Source organism: Budorcas taxicolor, chromosome 19, assembly GCF_023091745.1.
Source record: "Budorcas taxicolor isolate Tak-1 chromosome 19, Takin1.1, whole genome shotgun sequence".
NCBI classification, from domain to species: domain Eukaryota; kingdom Metazoa; phylum Chordata; class Mammalia; order Artiodactyla; family Bovidae; genus Budorcas; species Budorcas taxicolor.
Window position 1 is genome coordinate 44,977,041 of NC_068928.1, and position 22,241 is coordinate 44,999,281.

General features: G+C 51.8%; 1 protein-coding gene across 1 annotated transcript; it reads right to left on the reverse strand.

Moving 5' to 3' along the window:
* Positions 1-1,158: 1,158 nt before the first annotated feature.
* Positions 1,159-22,012, reverse strand: WNT9B (Wnt family member 9B). Its single transcript, XM_052658635.1, has 7 exons — positions 22,009-22,012; positions 21,711-21,756; positions 21,358-21,516; positions 20,952-21,119; positions 3,315-3,568; positions 2,489-2,754; positions 1,159-1,632 (listed from the first exon to the last, which is right to left on the reverse strand). The coding sequence occupies exons 1-7, from the start codon at positions 22,010-22,012 to the stop codon at positions 1,159-1,161; spliced, it is 1,371 nt and encodes a 456-aa protein (XP_052514595.1).
* Positions 22,013-22,241: the final 229 nt, after the last annotated feature.

The following is a 22,241-nucleotide window of genomic DNA, read 5'->3' on the forward strand; positions in this document are numbered from 1 at the left end:
AGCCCTGGAAATGTCCACAGTATCAGAAGGAATTAGCAGCCACTTCTCTTCCTCAGGTAAGAGCCCAGGTGGGGGGACCCTTAGTAAATGAAAGGGGCCCCCAATGAGCCCAGCTTAGCAAACACTTCCCATGTTCATAACTCCCGCCCAAGCAAAAGCCTTAATTAGATGAGTAGCTGTAGTAGAAATGTAACTGAATCAAAACTCATAACCAACTCTCGTATATCATAAATGCCAGCTGTGCAGGGCCTCACCACACAGGGCGACCCTGGCTACAGGGAGTTGACCCAAGTGGGCTCATGGGAAACTGAGGGGGTCTCTGTCTCCCTGGGCAACCTCGGTATACTATCTGAGCCTCACCCTGGGGACTGGCTCTTCTACTGGGCTCGCGTCCACTGGTGTTTTTACTGAGCAGGGCTGGTTGGGTGTGGATTACTCAGCTCTCAAGGTGAGAATGAGGGCTGGTGGAGGCATACTTTAAAAACCAAATCACAAGGATCCAGGGCACATATCTGACTCCTGCTTTCCTTTCTCCAGACCAGCAGCTCCTACCACCTGGCCTTTCCTTCCATCTCTAGCACAGCAAAGCTCCAGGGTACAGAAATGAAGGTATATGACCCCCGGGGTTGACTATCACCTGGGTAGGGCCTGAGGGCTGACCTGACCCATCCCAGCCAGACTCCAGCCTTAGCTTCCAGCTGACCCTGCCTCCCTGGGCCTTCTTGGCTGAGAAGATCACTTCCCAACCTCCGGCTGGCTTTAGGCCACTAATCCCAGGATTCGTGATGGCGAGATGTACTCTTTCTCCTCTCTAAAACCTCAGTCCTGCCCTCCTCTGGGTCTCCCTTAGTTCTCTCTACATCCTTTCCGCTCTGCCTTCCTGCTCCAAGTCCTCAACCAGGCTGGGGACCCTCAGGTTCAGGGGTGGGGCTCTCCTTGCTGAGAGCTGAGAGAGGGGAAGACTGATGGGAGCCAATGGGGAGAGGGGCATGAGTGCGCTGGCACGCACGTGGGTGATCATGTGCATGGCACGTGCTTCTGCCTGGGTCGGCGGGAGCGCGGTGGGAGGGGGAGCGGCCGGACAGCTGGGCGGCCTGGAGGTGGCCCGGTGCCATGGGAGGTCCTGGCAGCGCCTGGCTGGCACACTGGGCAGTGGGCCTAGTGCTTACAGGTGTAAACAAGCTCCTCCCGCACACACTGCTGGCACTCCACATAGCAGCACCACTGCACCTGGCAGTGGCAAGAGAAGGCCGCCAGGCGGCTCTGGGTGTCGTAGCCCCGCCCGCAGCACAGGCTGCTGCAGCTGGCCTCGCGGGAGCACACCCTGCCCCCTGTGCCAGGCGAGTACTTGCTGGGCCGGCAGAAACTGGGGGAGTCCTCCATGTAGACCAGGTCCCCGGGCCGCGGCGCCGGGCCCTGGGTGGGGCTGCCTGGTCTGGCCGGTGCCCACAGCTCCAGGCGGCCCAAGGCCTCATTGGTGGCACTGGACACCTTGACGGCTGAGTCGTAGCGCAGCTTCAGCACCTGGCCTGTCTCGCGGAACGGGGACAGCTGCTTCCAGCAGGTGCGCACGGCGCAGGAGCCAGACACGCCATGGCACTTACACGTGGTCCGGAGGCCACTCTTCACGGCCTGCGAGGAGAGGCAGGAGGGAGGCGTGGTCAGGGGCCTCCAGGCTGCAGCCCCCGGAGCACCAGCTGTGGCCGGGGAGCCACAGGAGGATGGGAGAGAGACAGGGGAGGTCCACATGGGGCGGGCAGCTAAAACTCAAGCTGGCCCACGTGGCACATTAGGGCAAACTAGCTCTAGGCGCCCCTTCTCCTGGGCAGAGACAGTCCTCACACTTTGGTGAGAGCAGCGGGGGCTGGATCTCACCCCCAGCACTTCCCCTGGCCCAAAGTTCCTGTGGAGCAGACAGCTTGCACAACTGAACACAGCAGCCCTGGTTTATACCAACTCAGTGATGAGAACACAGGACACAGAACTCAGTCTCTTAAAGAAATAGAGCCCGAGCTTCTCCCAGCTTCCCGGTCCCAACAGACCTGGATACTTTTTACACTCCAGTCTTTCCACTGCTGTGTGACCTCAGCTAAGGCCCTTCCCCTCTCTGGGCCTTCTCTGTCTTCCCATCTGTAAAAGGGAGGAGGGCCAGGGGATGTACCAGATCAGTTTTCAAACAGCATTGGCTCCTAGGGCCTCCAGGAAGGGCAGTGCTTGGAATGGAGACCCTCCTCCAAACACGTTCCTGCCTCACCAAGCCAGGCTCCCACCTGCTGCCCATCAGCCTATGATGCCCAGGACTCTTCCCCACTGCCTGGTACTTGACAACCATCCAGAGTAGATGCCCGAGGAACACTGGCTGAAAGGATGAGGCTCATCCTGGACCGCCTCTGTGTGTGTCCTGTGGCGGGGAGCGGGGAGGTAGCAGGGGGGGTACTGGCCTCCTAGAGACCCGGCTCCCCTGCTCTGCACCCAGCGATGCACTCACCTTGATGCCCACGTGGGTGTTGTGGGCGTCTGTCCGTGCCCGCAGATCTTTGCTTCCTCTCTTGGGCCCCAGGAAGTTGTTCAGGAACTTGGTGCTATACTTGAGGTTGTCACCACACACGCCCCACTGCCAGGCTTGCCGGCTCTCGAGGCCCGGGGAGTCATCACAGGTGCACCGCTCCATGCGGCCAGCGCTGCAGGCCCGGGCTAGAGTGTGCGTGAGGGCGGCCGCGGACACCGCATACAGGAAGGCCGTCTCCTTGAAACCTGGGTCGGGCCAAGGGGTGGGATTGGGAGGGAGGAGAAGAGTGGGCTCAGGGGCTGTGAGCTGCCCTCTGAGGATAGATGGGCTGGAGGGAGGGGCTGCTGTGGTGAACACGAGGGGCGTGTGACCCCGAGGACACAGTTCAGGGCACTTGCCCTGTCGCCCACCCCTTAAACTCAGGCTGCAAGTTGCTGTCTAAATGGAGCTTCCTGTTCCCTGCAGGGTGTGTGCCCAGGTTCTCAGGGCGGTAGGATGGGGGCTGCTTCTTCTACTGAACAGATGAAAACACAGATGCAGAGAAAAGTGACTTAGGCACCTGGTGAGCACCAAAGCTGGGCTAAACCACTGATCTTGACTCCAAGGTGATGTGTGAGCAAGTTGGACCAACCTGTTTCTGAGCTGGGATCATAAAAGCATCGTGGACTGGGGACAGGGGCCTGGGGAGCAGGAAAGGCAGCCCTCCTCCTCTAGGTTCTCCCCCCAACCCTCCTGCTCCAAGCCTCCTCCTCCCAATTCTCCTCCCTTGGCTCCTTCTCACCCTCCTCCCCACCCTCCTCCCTACCTCTCTTGAGCAGCCCCGTCCTCCCCTCCAGGCTGCAGTTCCAGCGCTCATGCCGGAACTGAAACTGGCACTCGAGCAGGCTGAGGTGCGCGGCGTCCTGCAGGGTCTCAGCCAAGCCTGGCTCCCGCCGACAGAGCTGCTTCTGCCGGCGGGACAACTTTAGGAGGTCGCACTGCTTCAGGTGGGCCCCACCTTGTGCTGGGGCAGCGGTGCCCAGCCCGGGGAAGGGCGTCAGGACCTCCCGCCCGGTCAGTCTAAAGGGAGCAAGAGAAGGGAGACCAGTGACCCTTGGGGGTTGTGATTGAAGGTGAAAGATGACAATCCCTAAGGATGGGGGACAGGTGAGGGGAAGGGGGCCTTCTTGGGGGCTGGATTATTTGGCCTTCTGGGAGGGAGGCTGACCCCACTTTACAGAGGAGGAAATCAAGGTGCTTAAAACAAGGGTGAGTGAAAGATTTCAAACACAAGTTTTCTGGAAGCCAAAGTCTCTGCTCTTCTTATCCACCTTGTTTCCCAAACTTGCTGAATCAGAAAAATCATATGGCATGCTTACTTAAAATAGAGATGCCCAGGACTTTTCTGGTGACTCAGTGGCTAAGACCCCATGCTTCCAACACAGCGGGTATGGGTTCAATCCCTGGTTAGGAGACTATGATCCCACATGCCACATAGTGTGGCAAAAAAAAAAAAAACCTTTTTAATTAAAAAATTTTTTTTCTTTTAAACTCCAAAAAAAATACAGATGCCTAGGATCTATACTTAACAGTTCTGCTTCTCTTGGTCTGGAATAGGGCCTGGGAATCTGTATATTTACCACATTCCCTGGGCAGCATTGAGAATCAGGGCAGTTTGGGAAATGCCGCATGTAGTTATTAGCTGCTTCCAGAAAGGGAGAGCCATGTTGCTAAGAGGGGGTGGCAGAAGGATGTAGCCACTGAGAAGGTGTCCAGCCAATGGCCCTGGCATCCCTCTCCCCCTTACATTAGGTAGCTGCCCAAGTAACACCAGGCCAACCTAACTTGTCTCTACAATCCCCATAGATTTTTAACCATCTGGCCACTCCATGTCTGCTACCAAGAGATACTTGGGGAATACCTGAATGGATGGAAGATTGGGAGGATGGAGAGATGAAGGAAGGGTGGGTGGATGGATGGACAGGTGGATGCAGATGAAGAAGCTGCATTTCCATCCGGCTATCAGCCCCTGACTTCTTCTGCTGTATCTGAAGTCCAGGGATGCTTGAGTCAGGCTGCCACGTTCCAGTGGCTTGACTGTCACTTCCTAGCTGTGTCTTCCAGAAGGACTGATTTTTCTCCTCTGGGAAGTGGAAAGAGTCATCCTCTCCACCTCCTGCACTGCTGGGAGGATTGTATGAAAAGTTACTAACCACAGAGTCTTGGACTTGCTGTTTCACTTTCCCCCTGGCTGGAGTTTCTCAACTCTTTCCTCTTGCAAGATGCTTTACTCTCTAACCTGGCCAGAATCTTCCCATTGTCCAGATAAGGAAACAAAGGTTTTAGGTTTTACAAAGAGGTGCTGACTAGCCCTCTTTTCACCGCAGATCAGCAGCAAGGTGAGGACTACAAATAGAGCTCACCTTCCCTCCCCCCAGAAGCGATCCGTGAGATGTTTCTCCCAGTTCAAGTTATCTGCTGTTTCCTGGACCCTGGTGGCCCTCGGTGTGGGTAGAACATATACATCAATCTGGCAACCAGGATGCAGCCCCTTTCTGGAATATGCTGGCCTTATAACCATGGGAAAAGATCAAAGGTGGAAGCAGGTGCTGGCTCTTAAGCTCCTGCTTGGATGTGACACTTGGCATTTGTGCTCAAGCACCGCCAGCCAAGGCAGGCCCTGTGGCCAGCCCTGAGTGCTCAGAGAAGCTGCATCCCACAGAGCCAAGGGCATGGCTCTCCTGTTTGGAGCCACCTGCCCCAGCCAGGACATCTGGCTGGATGCCACACCCTGCCTGTCTGCCCCAGGGAGGGTGTGGGTCCTGGCCAGGCCCCAAGTGCCCCCAGAGAGTACCCGTAGATTCCAAATGCATCAGGTGCAGCCAACCCAGTGTGGAGCATATCTCTGAAACTCCTGAGTAGAGACAGATGCTATCAGGCTCCTCCCGGCCCAGCCTGGCCCTGGGCTCCCCTCCCAGACAGGGTGAGGGCAGGGACCCGTTAATCATTAATCTGGGGGCAAATGGGTAAATTTCCAGTCCACCAGGTCTACACCCAAACCCCTCCCTGCAGTCTGGCAGGAAACCCTCCTTAGAGCTCGACCCTTGGCAGGTCCAGAGCAGAACCTGCTGTCAACTCCAGCCCAGGAGGCCCCACCCTGACCAGCCTCCAGTGTAGAGGGTAGCTTGGGGGCTGCAGGAGCAAAGGGCACAGCAGCCATCTAGCCCCTCAAATGTCTTCCTCCCCACACCAGCGGCGGGTGTGAAGGACAATTTCTGCTCAGGCAGTTCTTGTGTTTCAGAAATTGGGACCTCCCTTGTAGTAGTGATTGACAGGTAAGAGGACAAGCAGGGAATGCTGGGAATTTTGGGCCAACAGGGCTGCACATCCTTCAAGGTTTGTCTCAAATGACATTTGCATATTATTTTTATATCATTAGACCTATATTATATAACTTATATTCTACTATATTCTACAATATTATCTACCATGGTTTTGGGTTTTTTTGGCTGTGCTGCATGGCTTGTGGGATTTTAGTTTCCAGTCAGGGATTGAAGCTGGTCCCGACAGTGAAAATGCGGAGTCCTTATCCCTGGACCACCAGGGAATTCCCATATCTACCATATTTTGAGTGCTTATTACTAAGTCCCTTAAATTACTCTTGCAGACACCTGCTGGGTTGGCTGCCTACCTGGTATTTCTACCACCATGGTTACCCTGTCAGCCATTTTATACCATGTGACCTTGCTGCTCTGGCCTGTTGATTGGACCACTGAGGATCACATGACCCACGCTGGGCCAATCCATTCTTTCTCTGGGAATTAGGAATTTGGCTTAGAGCACTCAGTTGCTTTCTCTCTTTCTTTGGGTGACTGGGCTTGTAATTCAGGAGATACAGAGAAAGCTGATCCAAAGAGAGAAAAAGTGACTCAAACATAGAGAGAAAAGCAGAAGTAAAAATGGGAGGGAGAATTTCGGGAGCTTTTCAGTCCCTGGCCCCATAGTCTCCCTGTGGTCATCACTGTTCTTGCTTGAGACACTGCTGTCTATAGAACAACATCAAGGCTGGGAGTCAATTTGTCTAATTGAGCATGTTGTCCCTGATCATCACCTCCTGACAGCTATGGAGTACCACACTCCCTGGGCTGTCCTTGTGAGCTCGGCTCAGCAAACACCTTTTCCCCCATCAACAGTTCCTTGTGTTTTTAAATTTCGTGTAATTGGCCCTGTGATTGATGGCCCCAGGAGTCCAGTATAAAGTCGGTTAATTTTATTAGCAGTAATGACACTTAGTAGCGATTAATGGTCAGGAAAGGCAGTCAACCGCACAGGAGCCTCAGGCCACACTGGGCTCTGGTCTGGCCAGGGTTGCTCTCAAAAAGTACCCCCTCACAGCCTCAGGGACCCCCTTAAGGGCCTAGGAAGACAGTTGAGAGACATACCACCCAGTTTCCCTTTTACTGGGTTGGCCAAAAAATTTGTTCAAGTTTTATTGTAAGATGTTATGGAAAAACCCGAACGATCTTTTTGGCCAACCCAATATTTGTTTTCTTTGTTACAGTCTGGGATCATTTTTCCTTTGAAGGAAGAGTACTGTGACATTAAACTTGGAAAATACTTCAACTGGTTTCCTTAAACCATGCTAGTAAACGCTGTAACACATGCCCTACGGATGCCAAGGTATCTGCTAGAGATGGTTTCTTCTTGGACCTCAGGAGAATTATAGGTGTTGGAGGTTCCAGTCTGTTCCAGGGTCCATGGGCATGATCAGTTCTCCTTTAAGAAACCATCCTTTCTGGCACCCCAGGCCTGAGAACCCCATCCACCAGGCCCTTCTGCAAAAATCTCCATCCCCCACGTGTTAATTGAGCTCCTTGAGGTTCAGATGAAAAATCAGAGATCAAGTAAACATTAAGACAAAACCTGTGGTTGTAATGAAGACCCTGCCCCCTGGTCAGGTCAGATGCTATCAACCAAGCAAGTGACCAGTGTTCAGAACTGAAGCACAGAGGATGGATAATCTGTGAACTTGCCAAGTGCCCTTCCAGACTGAGGGACAAGAGTGCCTTCAGCCCTCTGCCTGACTCAAGTGCCCCTGAGCCACACAGGACAACCTCGCCTTCGTCGGTTGTACCTGCTTTGGCCCAGCTGGTCTGTCTCCCCCATTCCTGTTTCCTATTGGGCTCTTTCAGGCTGACTGCAGCCTCTCACGGCCCATTAGGAAAGCAGTGACCCCATGTGACCAGCTCCATTCTCCTCTCCTCTTTGTCCCCAGCCTGCACCCCTCTGCCCTCTGCACCCTCAGCCAATGGCCCTTGGTGCTCAGGATGATAAGACCAGAAGTCCCCACTCACACACAATGAGATGCCATTGGCTTTGACCTCAGAAACTCTCCAGTCACTTCCCAGGCTACCTGTTTCCCTCCAAAGTGGGAAAAAGTCGAGGGTGCCCCTCAGGATTTCATCTCACATCCCACCTTCCCAAGCCCCCCTTGCAATCACCCAGCCTTTCTCACCCCTGCCTCCTTTCGCCTTGTCCAAGGCTCACCCCATCCATAGTTTTGGCTAAAGCTGCTCCATCTAGGGCATTTCCCTGGGGGTCCAGTGGTTAAGAATCCACCTTCCAAGGCAGAGGATGTGGGTTCAATCCCTGGTGAGGGAGCTAGGATCCCACATGCTGTGGAGCAACTAAGCCCAGATGCCACAACTACTGAGCCACACTCTGGAGCCCACACACAGCAGCTAAGACCCGACATAGCCAAGTAAATAAATACATAATTATATTTTGTTTTGTAAAGCTGCTCCATCTGGGATGACCTTGAAGGAAGCAAAAGCAGGTTCTCCCAGGCTTTGGGGGAAGCACTGGTCTAGCATCAACAGGACCCCAGGGACCACCAAACCCATGAGCAGAACTAGAAGTTCTTCCCGGAATGATCACCCACAATCTCCTAGAGTGTGGGGACCCAAGGACCCTCAAGGCTGTTTAGCCCTGGGGAGTCTGGTTCCAGGTCTGCCCTCACTCACTGGTGACCCCAGGGATGTCCTCTCAGCCCCAAGCTCATTCTATACAACAAATACACCTTGTCTAGTGGGAGAGCCAGACCACAGCCAGACTGCCTCGGCTCAAATCCCACTTCTACCTCTTCCTAGCTGTGCCACCTTGGGCAAGGCGCTTCACCTCTTTGTGCCTCGCCTGTGACAGGCAGACATCACAGGACCTTTCACATGGTTGTTGTGAAGACTGGGGTTCCCTGGTGGCTCAGACAGTAAAGAATCCACCTGCAATGCAGGAGATCCAGGTTCCATACCTGTGTCAGGAAGATCCCCTGGAGGAGGGCATGGTTACCCACTCCAGTACTCTTGCCTGGGGAATCCCATGGACAGAGGAGCCTGGCAGGCTACATCCATGGGGTCACAAAGTGTCAGACAGGACTGAGCAGCTAAGCATATTGTGAAGATTAAATGAATTAACATCTGTAAAGCTCTTAGAACAGTGCCTGGCACACAGTAAGCTCCAGGTCATTGGAGCTTACAAGAAGTGTAAGCTTACAAGAACTGTCACTTTTCTTTAAAAAATATATATATATTTGGCTGTCCTGGGTCTTAGTTGTAGCACACAGGATCTTCAGCCTTTGTTGTGGCATGCAAGATCTAGTTCCCTGACCAGGGATTAAACCTGCCCCCCCTGCATTGGGAGCTCCGAGTCTCAGCCATTGACCATCAGGGAAGTCCCATAAGTGTTATTCTTAAGCATCTGCTATGTGCCAGGTGCTGTGCTGGGTGCTGGGACATGCCGTCACAACCTCAAGGTTGTGAGGGACCCCAGACCCCAAGGGGGCAGGGGAAGGAGAAGGCTTTGAACCAGCCCAGCTCCTGGGGGAACCATCAGTAGCTGCTCAGGAACCGGATCAGATCTGCTAACACCATCAGGGTAAAAACCTGACCTCAGCCAGGCTCCTCCTGCCTGCAGTGGGAGGCCTGCGGTGGCGAGGGGGCAGGAGGAAGCTCTCAGGAGCTCGCTGGAGAAGGCCGAGCAGGGGGAGAGCATTTCCCATCACTGGAGGTGCCCGGCTCTGTTCTTCCAACCCCCACCCCCATCCACGTTTCTGCTTGAGAGGGTCCGATGGTTCCAGAGGAGGCCACCCCTAGGATGTGGGTGGGTGAGCAGGTAGGTGCCACAGGACAAGACTGGCGGTTCCCAGGGTGCTGGGTAAGGGCAACCTGTCTGGACCCTTAGCTGGAGGGACCAGGAGGTGTGCCTGGCACCCGGGCCCGTGCCAACTGCAGGCAGTTACCTGGGAACCAGGAAAGCCTTGCCCTGCCTGGAGCATTGGACTTGGCCCTGAAAAACCCTATTAGATCCTGCTGATAACAGGTTTCCGCTGCAGGGCCATTTGCATGGTAAGTGGGCCTTTTGTGCTTTCATCTCAAACATCTCAGCCCACCTCTCCTGCCCTCACTAAGCCCCCCTAAACACACACACTCCCCACCCCAACCCACGCCCTCCACTCCCCACCTCTTCCCTGAAGGGGAGAGTTAGTGAGGGCAGTGTCTGGGCCAGGAAGAGGGCACATGGCTCCAGGCAGTCCTTTTTCAGAACAGTAGGGAGGGGAACCCTCAACACCCCTGGCTCCTCTCCCCTCTGTCATCTGAGGGGCCCCCGAGGTTTATGCTCCTGAGAAGCACCTCCCTCCCTCCATCCTTCACATTCCTCTCTCCTTGACAAGACTCACTGTCACCTCATACCTCCTCCGAGAAGATGTCCTTAGTGAGCAGCCTTAATGGCAAATTTGGCAGGTACCGTTTCCCACCTTTATTCCAAGTCCTGCTCCCCACTCCTTTCACTCACTCATTTATTTAAATTTCAATACTGAGCATCAGCTTCAGGCCAAAGAAAACCAAAAGCCACCAGACTGCTCACTACATCCCTGTCTGGGTCGCAGCCTTCCTTTCCTCCCCAGCTCTCTGCCTCAGAACCTCGAGGACTGAATCAGTACACCTCCCCCCGCCCCACCCTGGAGCCCACCCCAGAGCCTCATCCCCCAGCCCACCCCTGGCTCAGGGAGAAAAGAGCCTGGCCCAGCTGTGGGTTTGTCTCTCCAAGAACCGCTCCACTTCCTGTTTTCCAGGGGATGCCTGCGGAGGATGGCATCATGGACTATGTGCTCAGGAGCTAAGTGGGCAGCAAGCAGCCCGCCCAACCAGCTTGCTTTGCATCTCAACAATCTCGGATATTTAGAGCGTGGCTGGTGCAACATCTGTGGAGGAAATGCTTTCCGCTTCCTCCTCCTGTCTGCCTCCCACTGCACTCAGGCTCAGGCTGGAGATGAGGAGGGGGTCTTGGTCTTCGGCACGTACACTACAAATCAGGTGGCATGGTGGCTATGGAGGGGTGGCCTCCCAGCCCCACACAAGTCTGGGGTGATAAACATCTCCCCTCGTTCCCTGGCTGTGTCCAAACGTACATTATTTGAATCAGTACATTCCAGGACTCGGGAAACCCTTCAGGATCACCTAGTCCAGAAGTTTTGCCCTAATGCCTCCTGGAAGCTACCCCAGAACCTCCTGAGGGCAGGCAGGAAGGGCCAGAGGTTTACCAAGTCGATAGGTCTCTGTTTTGACTTCTCTGGTGCCCTGGAGGTTCATCTAAGGGGTTTTTTTTTTTGTCTCAGATGACCCTGAGTTAATGGCAAGCCTGGGTCTGCACCCCAGGTCTCCTGACTGCTTCTATCAAGACTGAGAGTTTCTGCTTTCCATTTTAATGTAATATTTCAGGGAAACAGAATCAGCCATCATCATAGTAAATGTCCAGGGTGATAGGAACATGAGATGGGTAGGACAGAAGGAATGGAAGCTTGGTCAGGTCTCCTCCTCAGGCCCCCTGGGCAGTTAAAGGGAGAGAAGGACCCTGGTCTAAAAACTGAGTTTCTCTTCAGCCAAGAGTCAAAAATAAAACTTAAAGTGGACCGCCAATTCATACTGAAGTGTGACAGTCTGATATAATAAGGCTAGCGCCTGAGAACACTTTGCTAGATAAGAGAAGCTGAAAGGAGAGAGTCTGGGATCATGAAGAGAGAAAGAGGAAGCCTGGGGTGAGGAAGGGAAGGGGAAGGGAAAAGGGGGGCTGGAAGGCTTAAGATAAACTTCCCCAGCTTCTTGGGTTCACAGGCCCAGCCCTGAGCCAGCGGAGGAGTATTAACAGTTTGGAAGACACAGTGTGGCAACTGCAGAGAAAAGCAAGTAGTCACTGAGGCTGTATCACAATGGGGCAAGCAACACCCCCACCAGCTCTGCCCCAACCATGGGACCTGGCTCATGGGCTGGGTGACTTCTGCCAAGTTTTTTTTAACCATGGTAAGCTGACCAACTAACCAGCTTGGCAGGCTCTTGGGTGGTCACCCTCCTCAATGAGGACAGGCAGGCTCAGGCGGGGCTGCGGGCCCTGAGTGCTTGGCCCCTGGTGAATGCCCCATGTGCAACCGCCTGTGATGAGGACAATTCCATTGTTCGCAGATGCTCCAGGAGATGTCCCAGGCTGCAGGTTCCACGCAGCTTCCATTCGTCTGCAGGCGGGACCCAGGAATGGCCCACGCCCCTCCACACCCCTCCCCTCTAAAGATGGCAGGCACTTCCACCTCATCAACAAACCCTTCCCTGAATAGACCTGGTGAGGGCCAGAGTGGTCAGGACAGCCCCGGGGGATGGATGGAGTTGTAAAAAGCTTCCTTGGGAAGACAGCAGGGTCTTCCAGAGCAGGACCAGAGTAAGCTCCCGCACTGGACTGTCCTGGATGCAGAGCCAACGAGGGCTGTAGCAAAGGGCCCCTCATCTCAGGCCAGGCTCTTGCTTGTCCTCCTGTCTTGGCTAAAGTAATCCAACCTCCATGCCTTTCTTCATGATATAACCACTACCTAGGTTGCCTTCCCCAGTCCACAAAGCCCTCATGGATCCCCGGGACTCATAACCACAGCCTTTTTCAAAACTTGACTCAAAAACGCAGGGAATGGGAAAGGCGATCCTGAGGCCCCATCCAGCTTTAACAGGCTAAGATGTTTGTCTGCCTCTTCCAGAAGTCCTCCTTACTTGCCAGCCCCATCCCACTCTAACCATCCAACTTCTCTGACGTCTCTCAGTTTTTTGGGATTATAGCACCGTTAGTTCTGCATGGTTCACACTTTTTTTTCCTTCCTCCTCAGGGCTGTAGAGAGAGTCTCTCCAAGTAGCCTGTAACCCCCTTAGGAGAGGTCCTGGTTTCTCATCCCCAGAGGTCCCCCAGCCCCAGCCCAACACCTGCTGACTGCATACATCCCTCAGAGGACCAAGCAGAGGGTGTATGTCCAGGCTCTTCCTCAGCTTCTTCCCAGCCCTCCAGGCCCAAGTCACTGGCCTCCCTGCTGTCTCAGTCCCAGGCTGCAGGGGTCACCCAGTGACCCCCAATCCCACCATGAAATCTTCCCAAACTCAAGCCTTGCTCCAGAAGGGCGTGGCTCCGGAGGGCGTGGCTCCGGAAGGGAGTGGCTTTGAAGGAGCTGCCCTGTGGCCACACCCTCCCCAGCCCTCAGACAGGCAACTGGAGTGCGCTCTCGCCAGTACCAGATCTCCAGGCAGTCTGGTTTCAGTCAGTCAGACCCTGACTCCTCCGACTAGCTCAGCCCCTCTGAACCTGTTTCGGGGGACAAGCTATGCTTGGTCAGCCAGAGCCTCCCTTGATACGCAGTGACAACTTGGCCCAGGTATTTCTTTAAAACTCAACCTGCACCTCCTCTCATGATTATGTTCTGGAAGTTTACTGCAGGTTCACAAAATTTCTTCCATGATTCAAGACTCCAGGATGCTCGGACAACTACAGTTTTTTTGGTATGGTTCTGGTGGACTCATGTGGCAGCAAGACTTGACCTAAACCGACATGAGAATACTCATGGTCTTTATCTCAACGCATAGATGTTTTTCTGCAAAAATAATCATGTCTGATTACTGGCTGCTGCCCTCCACATTGCTAAGGATGTTATGTGATACATGGTATATGTATTATCTTTAATATAAAAATAGTATAATACACATCTGGCCTCAAAGGGATGGTCACTATGGGGAAAGTGGAGCTTCTCTGCTCTTACCCTTAAATTAGACTCTTTGGAATTTCCAGGACTGACTGAATATGGTGGTTTGATTTTCTCTTGGCTCTTTGAAAGTCTCCCAGTGAGAGAGTCTGGGCTTGAAGTGTCTGGCCCCGACCCCAGCTCATCTCTGCTGCTCCCAGGATTCCCACGGAAGGTCAGGTGTGGCTGACTTCCAGAGTCTGATGGGGGCTCGCCACTTTGCTTCCTGTTCCTGTCCAGACAGAGGGCAGGTCATGGCCAGGCAGCTTATGCTGAGAGGGCCATGCAGAAATAGCCAATAGACAGGGCAGAGAGGGAGGTTCAGGGGATAAGGAAGGGTCAGCAGAAAGGAAAGGGGACTACCCACCCTGACGCTCACTATGGACCAGGAGGCAATGCTAGGGATTGTGGGGGGAGCTGACCAACAATGGAGTCCCAAGACTTCTGCTTGAAGGATGCTATGCATGAATCCGAAACATGAGCACATAAAAAATTAGGTAACGTACCTAGAGTTGAAGACATGTAGTGCCAGAGATACCTATGACATATGCCAAGTGATAGAGGGTGGAGGACTCAGGTCAGAGCTGCCCAGGTCTCAGCTGGGCATCAGCAGGAGAGAGGGATGAAGAAGTTGGCTCCAGATTCTAACAGACTAGAATTCAAGTCTAGGTGCAGCCCATCAGTAGCTCTGTGACTTTGGGCAAGGCACTTGGCCTGTCTGAGCTTTTCCCCCATATTCACCTCTAAAGGAAGAGAATTCCACCATCACCTACCTCCTGGGATATCATTTGGTTAAATAAGATTATGCACATAGAGGGCATAGGAAGGATTCAAATTATACAATGATTGGGATAAAAGAGGAAGAGAGGAAGCAACAAATGTCAAAAAGATGCTCCTCTACTTGGGATTCTCTAAGACAGATCACTAGATTTCTTGGACTCCATATATGTGGATAGCATTTCAGCACTTATATACACAAAACCCTTATTAACAACCCTACGAGGTAAGGATTAGCCATTTTATAGATGGAAAAACTGAGGTCAGAGCAGCCCACTGACTTGCCCTGGGTCACCGTTAGTAAGTGGTTGGCGGGAGGATTTGCACTCTATCTGTGTGATTCCAAGTCCAGTGCTCCTTACACTAAAGCAGGGCCTTAGGCTGTGTCCCATCCTGCTTAGGCTGATACCAAAGTGAGGGTGACACTCACGGCACCTGGCCCACCTCCTCCTGAGCCCAACTTCTACCTGAGCACACAAGCCTAAAGGCACCAGGACCTCTTTTCTTAGGAGCTTCCAGCCCAGGAGTCCCTCCCCAACCCTTGCTTCTCTTTCCTCTGTTTCCCTCCGTCAGCCTCAGAAACTTCACCACCATCCATGGAGGAGGCTGGTTTGACCTCAGCTCTAGAGCCCAGCTTCTCAAGAGTTAGTGCTGAGCTAGAGACAAGCCAGTCTAAATTCCTTTTCCAAATGCAATGATTCTTATCAGTGATGTTTGGCTTGCAATCTACCACCCCAAAGCAGTAAAATTTCTTCCTTTCTTCTCTCTAACCCTGTTTTTCTCAGGACCCAGTCAATTCCTAGCACTGTTCAAAAAAATCCAAATACATAAAACACTTAGGAATAATTTTTTTAATGTTGGTAAGATCCATACACTGAAAATTACTGAAAGAAATTTTAAAAGCTCCCCTAAGAGAGATACGGCCAGTTTATAAACCAATAGACTCAATATTGTCAGAAGGCAAATTGACTTACAGATTCGGTGCAATCCCCAGCAAAATCCTAGCAGGCCTTCCTACAGATATCAATAAGTTGATACTAAAAGTTATGTGGAAACATAAAGGATCTAGAATGGTCAAAACAATTTTGAAAAAGGACAGAATGTATAGTACTTGGTTTCAAGATTTACCACACAGTGGCAGTCATCAAGACTGTGGTACTGGCCCAAAGATAAGCTTTGTTGTTGGTGTTCAGTTGCAAAGTCATGTCCAACTCTTTGCAACCCCATGGACTGCAGCAGGCCAGGCTTCCCGGTCCTTCACTATCTCCTGGAGTTTGCTCAAGTTCACGCCCATAAGCTTACCAAATAGAACAGAGAGTCCAGAAATAAGCCCTCATATATTGGGTCAATTGATTTGCAATAAAGATGACAATAAAGAAAGGATCACCTTTTGACAAATGGTGCTGTAACAAGTTGATATCTACATTTGTCTATATTTACTGAAAACAGTAAACTTCAATTCTTACCTCACACCATCCATATAAGTTAACCCTCCAACAATCATAGACCTAAGTGTAAGGGCTAAACTGTGAAGTTTCTAGAAGAAAACAGGACAAAATCTTTGCAACCTCTAATGGACAGAAATTTCTTGAATGGGAGAAATGAAAAGCACAAACCATACAAAGAAAAGTTCAAAAACTGTACTTCATCACAATTAAAAACTTCTGTCCCAGGATTTCCCTGGTGGTCCAGTGGTTGAAACTCTGTGCTCCCCATGTAGGGGGTACAGGTTCAGTCACTAGTCAGGGAAGATCCCACATGCTGCATGGCGTGGCCAAAACATGAATAAATAAAATTCCTCTGTCTGGAAAGAGTTTTTAAAAAATTGTGTTCTTTGAAAGGTAACAATAAGAAAAATGAAGAGGCAAGCTACAGACAGGGATAAAATATTGCCAATAAATTCTGATAAAGGACTTAAATCCAAAATATGTAAAGAACCCTTACAACTCAATAATAAGAAGACAAATAACTCAATGAAAAAGATATTCAAATGATGAATGTGCACATAGAAAATGTTCAGCACAGTATTCATCAGTGGAAAAATGCAAATTAAAATCACAATGAGACACCAATACATACCTACTAAAATGGCCAAAACTAAGACTGACAACAGAAAAGAATATGAAGCAACTAGAACTCTCGTACATTACTGTGTAAAGTGGTACAACCACTTTGGAACGCTATTCCACCATTTCTTATAAAGTTAAATATATATACCAGAAGATCCAGAAATCTAGTCCTAGATGTATATCCAAGAGAAATAAAAACATCTGTCCACCAAAAGGGATGTACACGAATGTTCACAGCAGCTTTATTTGGAAGAGCCCCAAACTGAAAACAATCCAAATGTCCATCAACTGGTGAATGAATAAACAAATTGTGGTACACCCAAACAATAGAATACTACTCAGCAAGGAAAACGGAAAGTGCTACTGATACATACCACCATGTGGATAATTTCAAAAACATTATTTTGCACAAAACAATTCAGACTCAAAAGGCTATATACTCTATGATTCCATTTATATGAAATTCTACAATGGGCAAAACTGTCTCAAGCGACAGAAAGCAGGGGAGTGGTGACCTGAGGCTGGTGGAGGAGTGCTGACTGCAAACAAACACGAGGAGTCCTTTGAGATGATGGTACAGTTCCATACAGTAATTGAGGTGGTGCTTACACAGAGGCATACGTTCGTTAAAAACCAAATCGTGCACTTAGAATGCATGCATTTTATTGTGTGTGATGTTGGTTTTGAAAAAAATTAAGGTCGTATCTTGCTTCTGCACAATGACACCTCTACAACCCAAGAAGATAATGAGAATCCCAGCAGCCACCAAGAGTGAGCCCGTACTGAGCTCTTAGTATGTGCCAGGTACCCTGTCAGGCCCTTTCATTCATTGTCTCAAGCCTCACACCAGCCTTTAAGATGGGTATTATCATCACCCAAAGCTCAGAAAGGTGAAGACATGTGCCTGAGGTCACACAGCTGGCAAGAGGCAAAGATTAGCGATCAGTGTTAGTTGCTCAATCGTGTCTGACTCTTTTCCACCCCGTGGAATATAGCCCCCCAGGCTCCTCTGTCCATGGGATTCTCCAGGCAAGGATACTGGAGTGGGTTGCCATTTCCTTCTCCAAGGGATCTTCCTGAGCCAGGAATCGAACCCAGGTCTCCTGCATTGTAGGTGGATTCTTTACCATCTGAGCAACTACTTAAGACTGTGCTTTCCTAAACCTATCTGTACCATCCTTAGACAGGAAAGAAACACAAACAGTGCAGAGGCCACACGTGTGCAAAGCACCACCAGAGTCAACTATAATTTTAACAATTGCATCCACATTAACTATTTCTGGACACAAAATTCATGACTTAAAGACTGAATTGGATGACAAGGCTTATCATATTCTCAGCTCATCACATAATACAGTGAGTATGCATTTATAAAACACCACAGAAGTTAATATTTTCAGAATTCCCAAGCCAACTGAGCCAAAACATGAACTCTTGAGCAATCCTAGATGTCCAAGCCAGAGCCGTCTGGTTAGGGAACCTTAGACCCTCCAGATGCTAAAGACCTTGGAGGCAAGTGACTTGATCATGGACAGCACAGAGGAGTGGTCTGGAGTTAGGACAAACCTTTCTACCTCCCATCTCACTGTCATCAGGCCATCTATGGGAGCAGAGTTCATAGCATCCTATCTCACTGTTGAGGACAGAGGAGAATGTTGGGGCCCCACCCAACCCACAACAGCCAAGAGTGTCTAACAGAGTTAACCGAATAGGAGAGGGAGGCAACCCTCTCCCCACTTCACCCTCTGCAGCTCCTTTACAGCTGTGGCTCTCCTGGAAGACCACATGATATTAGCTCTGGTAGCTAATGCTCTCTGTCAAATGAAGAGCCCCGACTGGCAGCAGGACCTGATTTCTATGCTGCCTCTCCCACTAGCTTGCTGTGTGACACAGAGTGAGTCACTGAAACTTTCTCACCCTCAGTTTCCTTTTGAAAACTATTTACATCCATCCTGTATACCTCAAAAATGGGTCTGAGGATCAGATGACGGAGGGGCTGAATAAGAACATTATTTGTAAACTGTAATACTAATGATAGTAATACTATCAGCAACACCAGAATTAGGTGCCAGACTCATGCAAAAGCACCAGAAGCAGTTGCTGGCTCACTGACTTGGGGATGATGGTCCCTTCATCTGAAAAATAGGAATAATACATGACCTGCTTGAAGCAGGGAGTTAGACCAGAGAAACTTTGGGGGTCACTTCCAACTCTTAAGTCTGATTTGATGATTTTAAAAATCCTAAGAAGATTGGCCTTACCTGTTCTCCTGATGTTTGAATTTTATCAGGATGACAAGACACTTGATCTTATGGTCAGAAATGAGATTTCAAATGCAAATAATCTGGAGAAGGGAGAAGCACATTATCTCTTATTCTTACTACAGTGTGAATGACTGATATAGAGTCCTTCCAGAGAGCAAACTCAAATAGTAGGATGGAAAACCTGGCCTGACTGAGTCACAACAGGCCTTCCTCAGGGAGAATTTAGGCTCATTCCTGTCTGTTCTCTGAGACCAAACACATAACAGCACGAAGCCCCAGTTTTACCTTAATCTCTGAGAATGTGTCTTCCTCCCCAGACTGGGGTTATGGTGGCTTGAGTACATTTTGCCAGCTATGTCCAGTGGAGATCACAACTTGGAAGAGGGACTCACACTCATATGATCCATCTCAGCCCTAGTTCATGCTCGATCTATGATTTCCCTTTTCGTTTCCAAGACTGCCCCATTGCTTACAGCCCTCAAATTCTAACACTGGGCACTGCCACAAACTCCTTTCCCTTCCAACCACACCAGCTTGGGTGGTCTCAGCTTCCTGGAGCCCCTCTCCTCCCATCTCACCTGGCCCTTGCCCTGTCCTCAACCCTTGAGCCCAAGCAAACAAAAGGATTGTGAAAATGAGCTGATATCCAAGAGGCTGCAGGCACCATTTGTCCAATACCCCACTCCATTCCAGCTCAGAAACCCCTGTCAGAGCTGAAATATCAAGACACTCTACCTCATCTCCTCAATAATTAGTAGCATTAGTTGTGTGTTTACTATATGCTATACCCTGTTCAGGCTTCCCTGGTGGCAAAAGAATCTGCCTGCAATGCAGGAGACCCTGGGTCAGGGTCTAAACAACAACAAAGACCTTGTTCTAAGTGCTTTACATGCACTAACTCACATGATTTGCTGTTGTTTAGTCGCTAAGTTGTGTCTGACTGCTTTGCGACTTTAGGGACTATGACCCACCAGGTTCCTTTGTCCACGGAATTTCCCAAGCAAGAATACTGGGGTGGGTTGCTACTATCTTCTCCAGGGGATCAGATGGATTCTTTACTACTGAGCCCCCAGGGAAGCCCGACTCACATGATACTCATATGAAATAAGCACTATTATCCTCATTTTACAGATAAGAAACTGAGGTACAGAGAGGTTAAGTGATTTGGCCAAACTCACACAGTTAGCAAGTAGATGGATCGGGGATTGAACCCAGAGACTGTGCCTGACCATTTTATCCTGTCTGCTGAGGCAGCAACAGTGCCTTTCCAAGCCTGAAATCATTGGGAAACAAAATGAATGTGCAGTGCCCTTGACAGAGAGCAGATAGAGGGGCTCAGTCACACCAAGTTCAGCCCCTTCTTTGTACAAAAGGGGACACTGAGGCCAGAGCCTCAGTGGTCTTCCCAGCAAGCTGAGCCCAGAGCCCTAGGGTCTGGGCTGACATTACTCCCACCCCACCCCCTATATATTTCAAGAGAGGCCATTGCCCACAGCCAAGGCATGTTTTAACCAGGGGTCATGACCTGGAAATTAGCGCACAGCCCTATTCCTGTGAGGGACCTCTCAGACCTTCTCTGACCCTTATTTGCCCCTCCCTGCCAGGTCCATAAGACCAGTCTCTGGCAGGTCACTTGCTTGGTGGTTTATGTTTTTTGGGTTTTGTTGGCTTGCTTGCTTTTGCCTTTGCTTGGGTCAGACTGTAAGCCTCACCTTGATTTGAGTGAGGATCACAAAAAGTGCCATGATTTAAAGAAACAGACTGTATATATTTAGAGCAGACTTTGGGGGGAGGTCAGGAAAGTCCCTTCGCACCCACGACCCCAACTCCTCTACCAAGTCCCTGCAATTCAGGTTCAGAGAAGGAGGGTCAGTTACCCTGTAACTTGCTCTCCAAACACTGCCCGGTCCCACCCATTCTCTCCCCAGATGTCACCCTCAGCTCGGAGCTTCCTTTTCCAATCATATACACCACCTCCCCCTTACTCTCTTCGTCATTCTCCTGAGAATTCACCTGACGCCAGGTCTGAGACTTGGTTGGATTTCCCCCACAGACGGTTCCCTCCTACTCTCCGCACGGTCTGACGGTTCCTCCATCCCTTTTGGATCAGCGCGATCCCCTCCCCCGAACATCCCACCCTACCCATCCATCCAGTCCTCCGGGTCTCAGCTCCGCAGGGCTAAGGCAGAAGGTGTGAAGGGAGCCCCAGGCAAGGATTGGTGGCTGGACAGAGCCCAGGATGGGGACGGACAGGGCACAAGTGAGGATCGGAGAGGACGTCCGAGCGCGGGAGGGACTCCTTGGACGGGCAGGGACAGGGCGCGCTGGGGCGCGCAGGCACCAGGTCCGAGACGCCTGCAGAGTCCCGGAGCTTGAACCGGGATCCGAGATCCGGCTTAGTGGGCAGGATGAGGTCTCGGACAGGACTGGGTGAGAAAAGCGGAGGTGAAGGGGACCAGAGTTCGGACGCTGGAAGGTGCGATTCGGGACCAGTCCGGGAAGCCAGAGGAGTTCTGGGCACTAACTCCCACCCCGAGATGGGGTTGGGTGCTAAGGTCTGAGTTCGAGATCCCGCCAGGGCCGGGGCCAGCGAAAGGGAAAAGTTGGCCTTGTTGAAGCGGGAGGAGGGGGAGGCAGGCGGGCCGGGGCGCGGCGGGCACTGACCCGAAGTAGGCGGCGGCGGCGGCGGCGGGCAGCGCCAGCAGGCAGAGCGCGGCCAGGGCCAGCGCGGGCGGGGGGCGCATGATGCCGGCGGCGCGGAGCCCAGTCGCATCTCCTCGCGCCGCGCAGCGCTCGCAGCGCAGCCACCAGCCGCCCGCAGGGCTTTAAACCCAAGCTGGGCGGAGCGGGGAGGCGGGGAGGGAGCAGCGCTGGCGGCACCCGTCCCCGAGCGGCGAGCCCCCCGCCTCATTGGCCCTGCAGACTTGCCCCGCCCCCCGAGGGTGGGGCCACCTCTCCAGGTCCGCCCCCGCCCCGCCTCCCGGCCCCCTGCCCACCCTCCCCAGGTGAGAGCTCACCTGATGTAGGGCGTGTGGGGGACTGGGCGGTTGAAGGACCCGGGGACTGGAGAGGCAAGGATGGGGATACGAAGCAGGGACCAGGGAGCTTTTGCCTCTCAGGGCGGGGTGGAGGTACCCGCAGGAAGGTACCCGCAGGAAGGGGTAAAAGGAGAGAGGCGCCTGGAGTCTGAGAAGTCGTGTCTCATCCACCCTCCAGCCGGTTGGTGCGGGCCCCTTTGCCCCAGCTCCGCGACACTGAAGGAGGGCCGGCTGTGGACACAGAAAAAATGCAAAGGGTGTCCTGGGACGGGGATACCCATGGTCAGAGCGGAAGCGGGATAAGGGAGCCCAGTTTCTCAACTAGAGTCTGTCGGGGAGGAGGCCTCACTGAGCATTAGCTGATGTTCATGGAACAAAAATCCAAGTTCTCTGGTCAGTGGGGCGGGCAGAGCCTGGGACGGGGTGGGAAGGAACTTACTTTCCAAAGTGCATAGACCCCAGAACTTCTGTCAGACAGGATGGATATGTTCAGTGTTGGGTCATAAAGCT

Coding starts and splice junctions, on each gene's coding strand:
- WNT9B (XM_052658635.1), bottom strand. Junction 21,517..21,710: donor CCCCACACGCCCTACATCAG/GTGAGCTCTCAC, acceptor TTGGGTTTAAAG/CCCTGCGGGCGGCTGGTGGC. Junction 2,755..3,314: donor GACGGGGCTGCTCAAGAGAG/GTAGGGAGGAGG, acceptor GGCCCGACCCAG/GTTTCAAGGAGACGGCCTTC.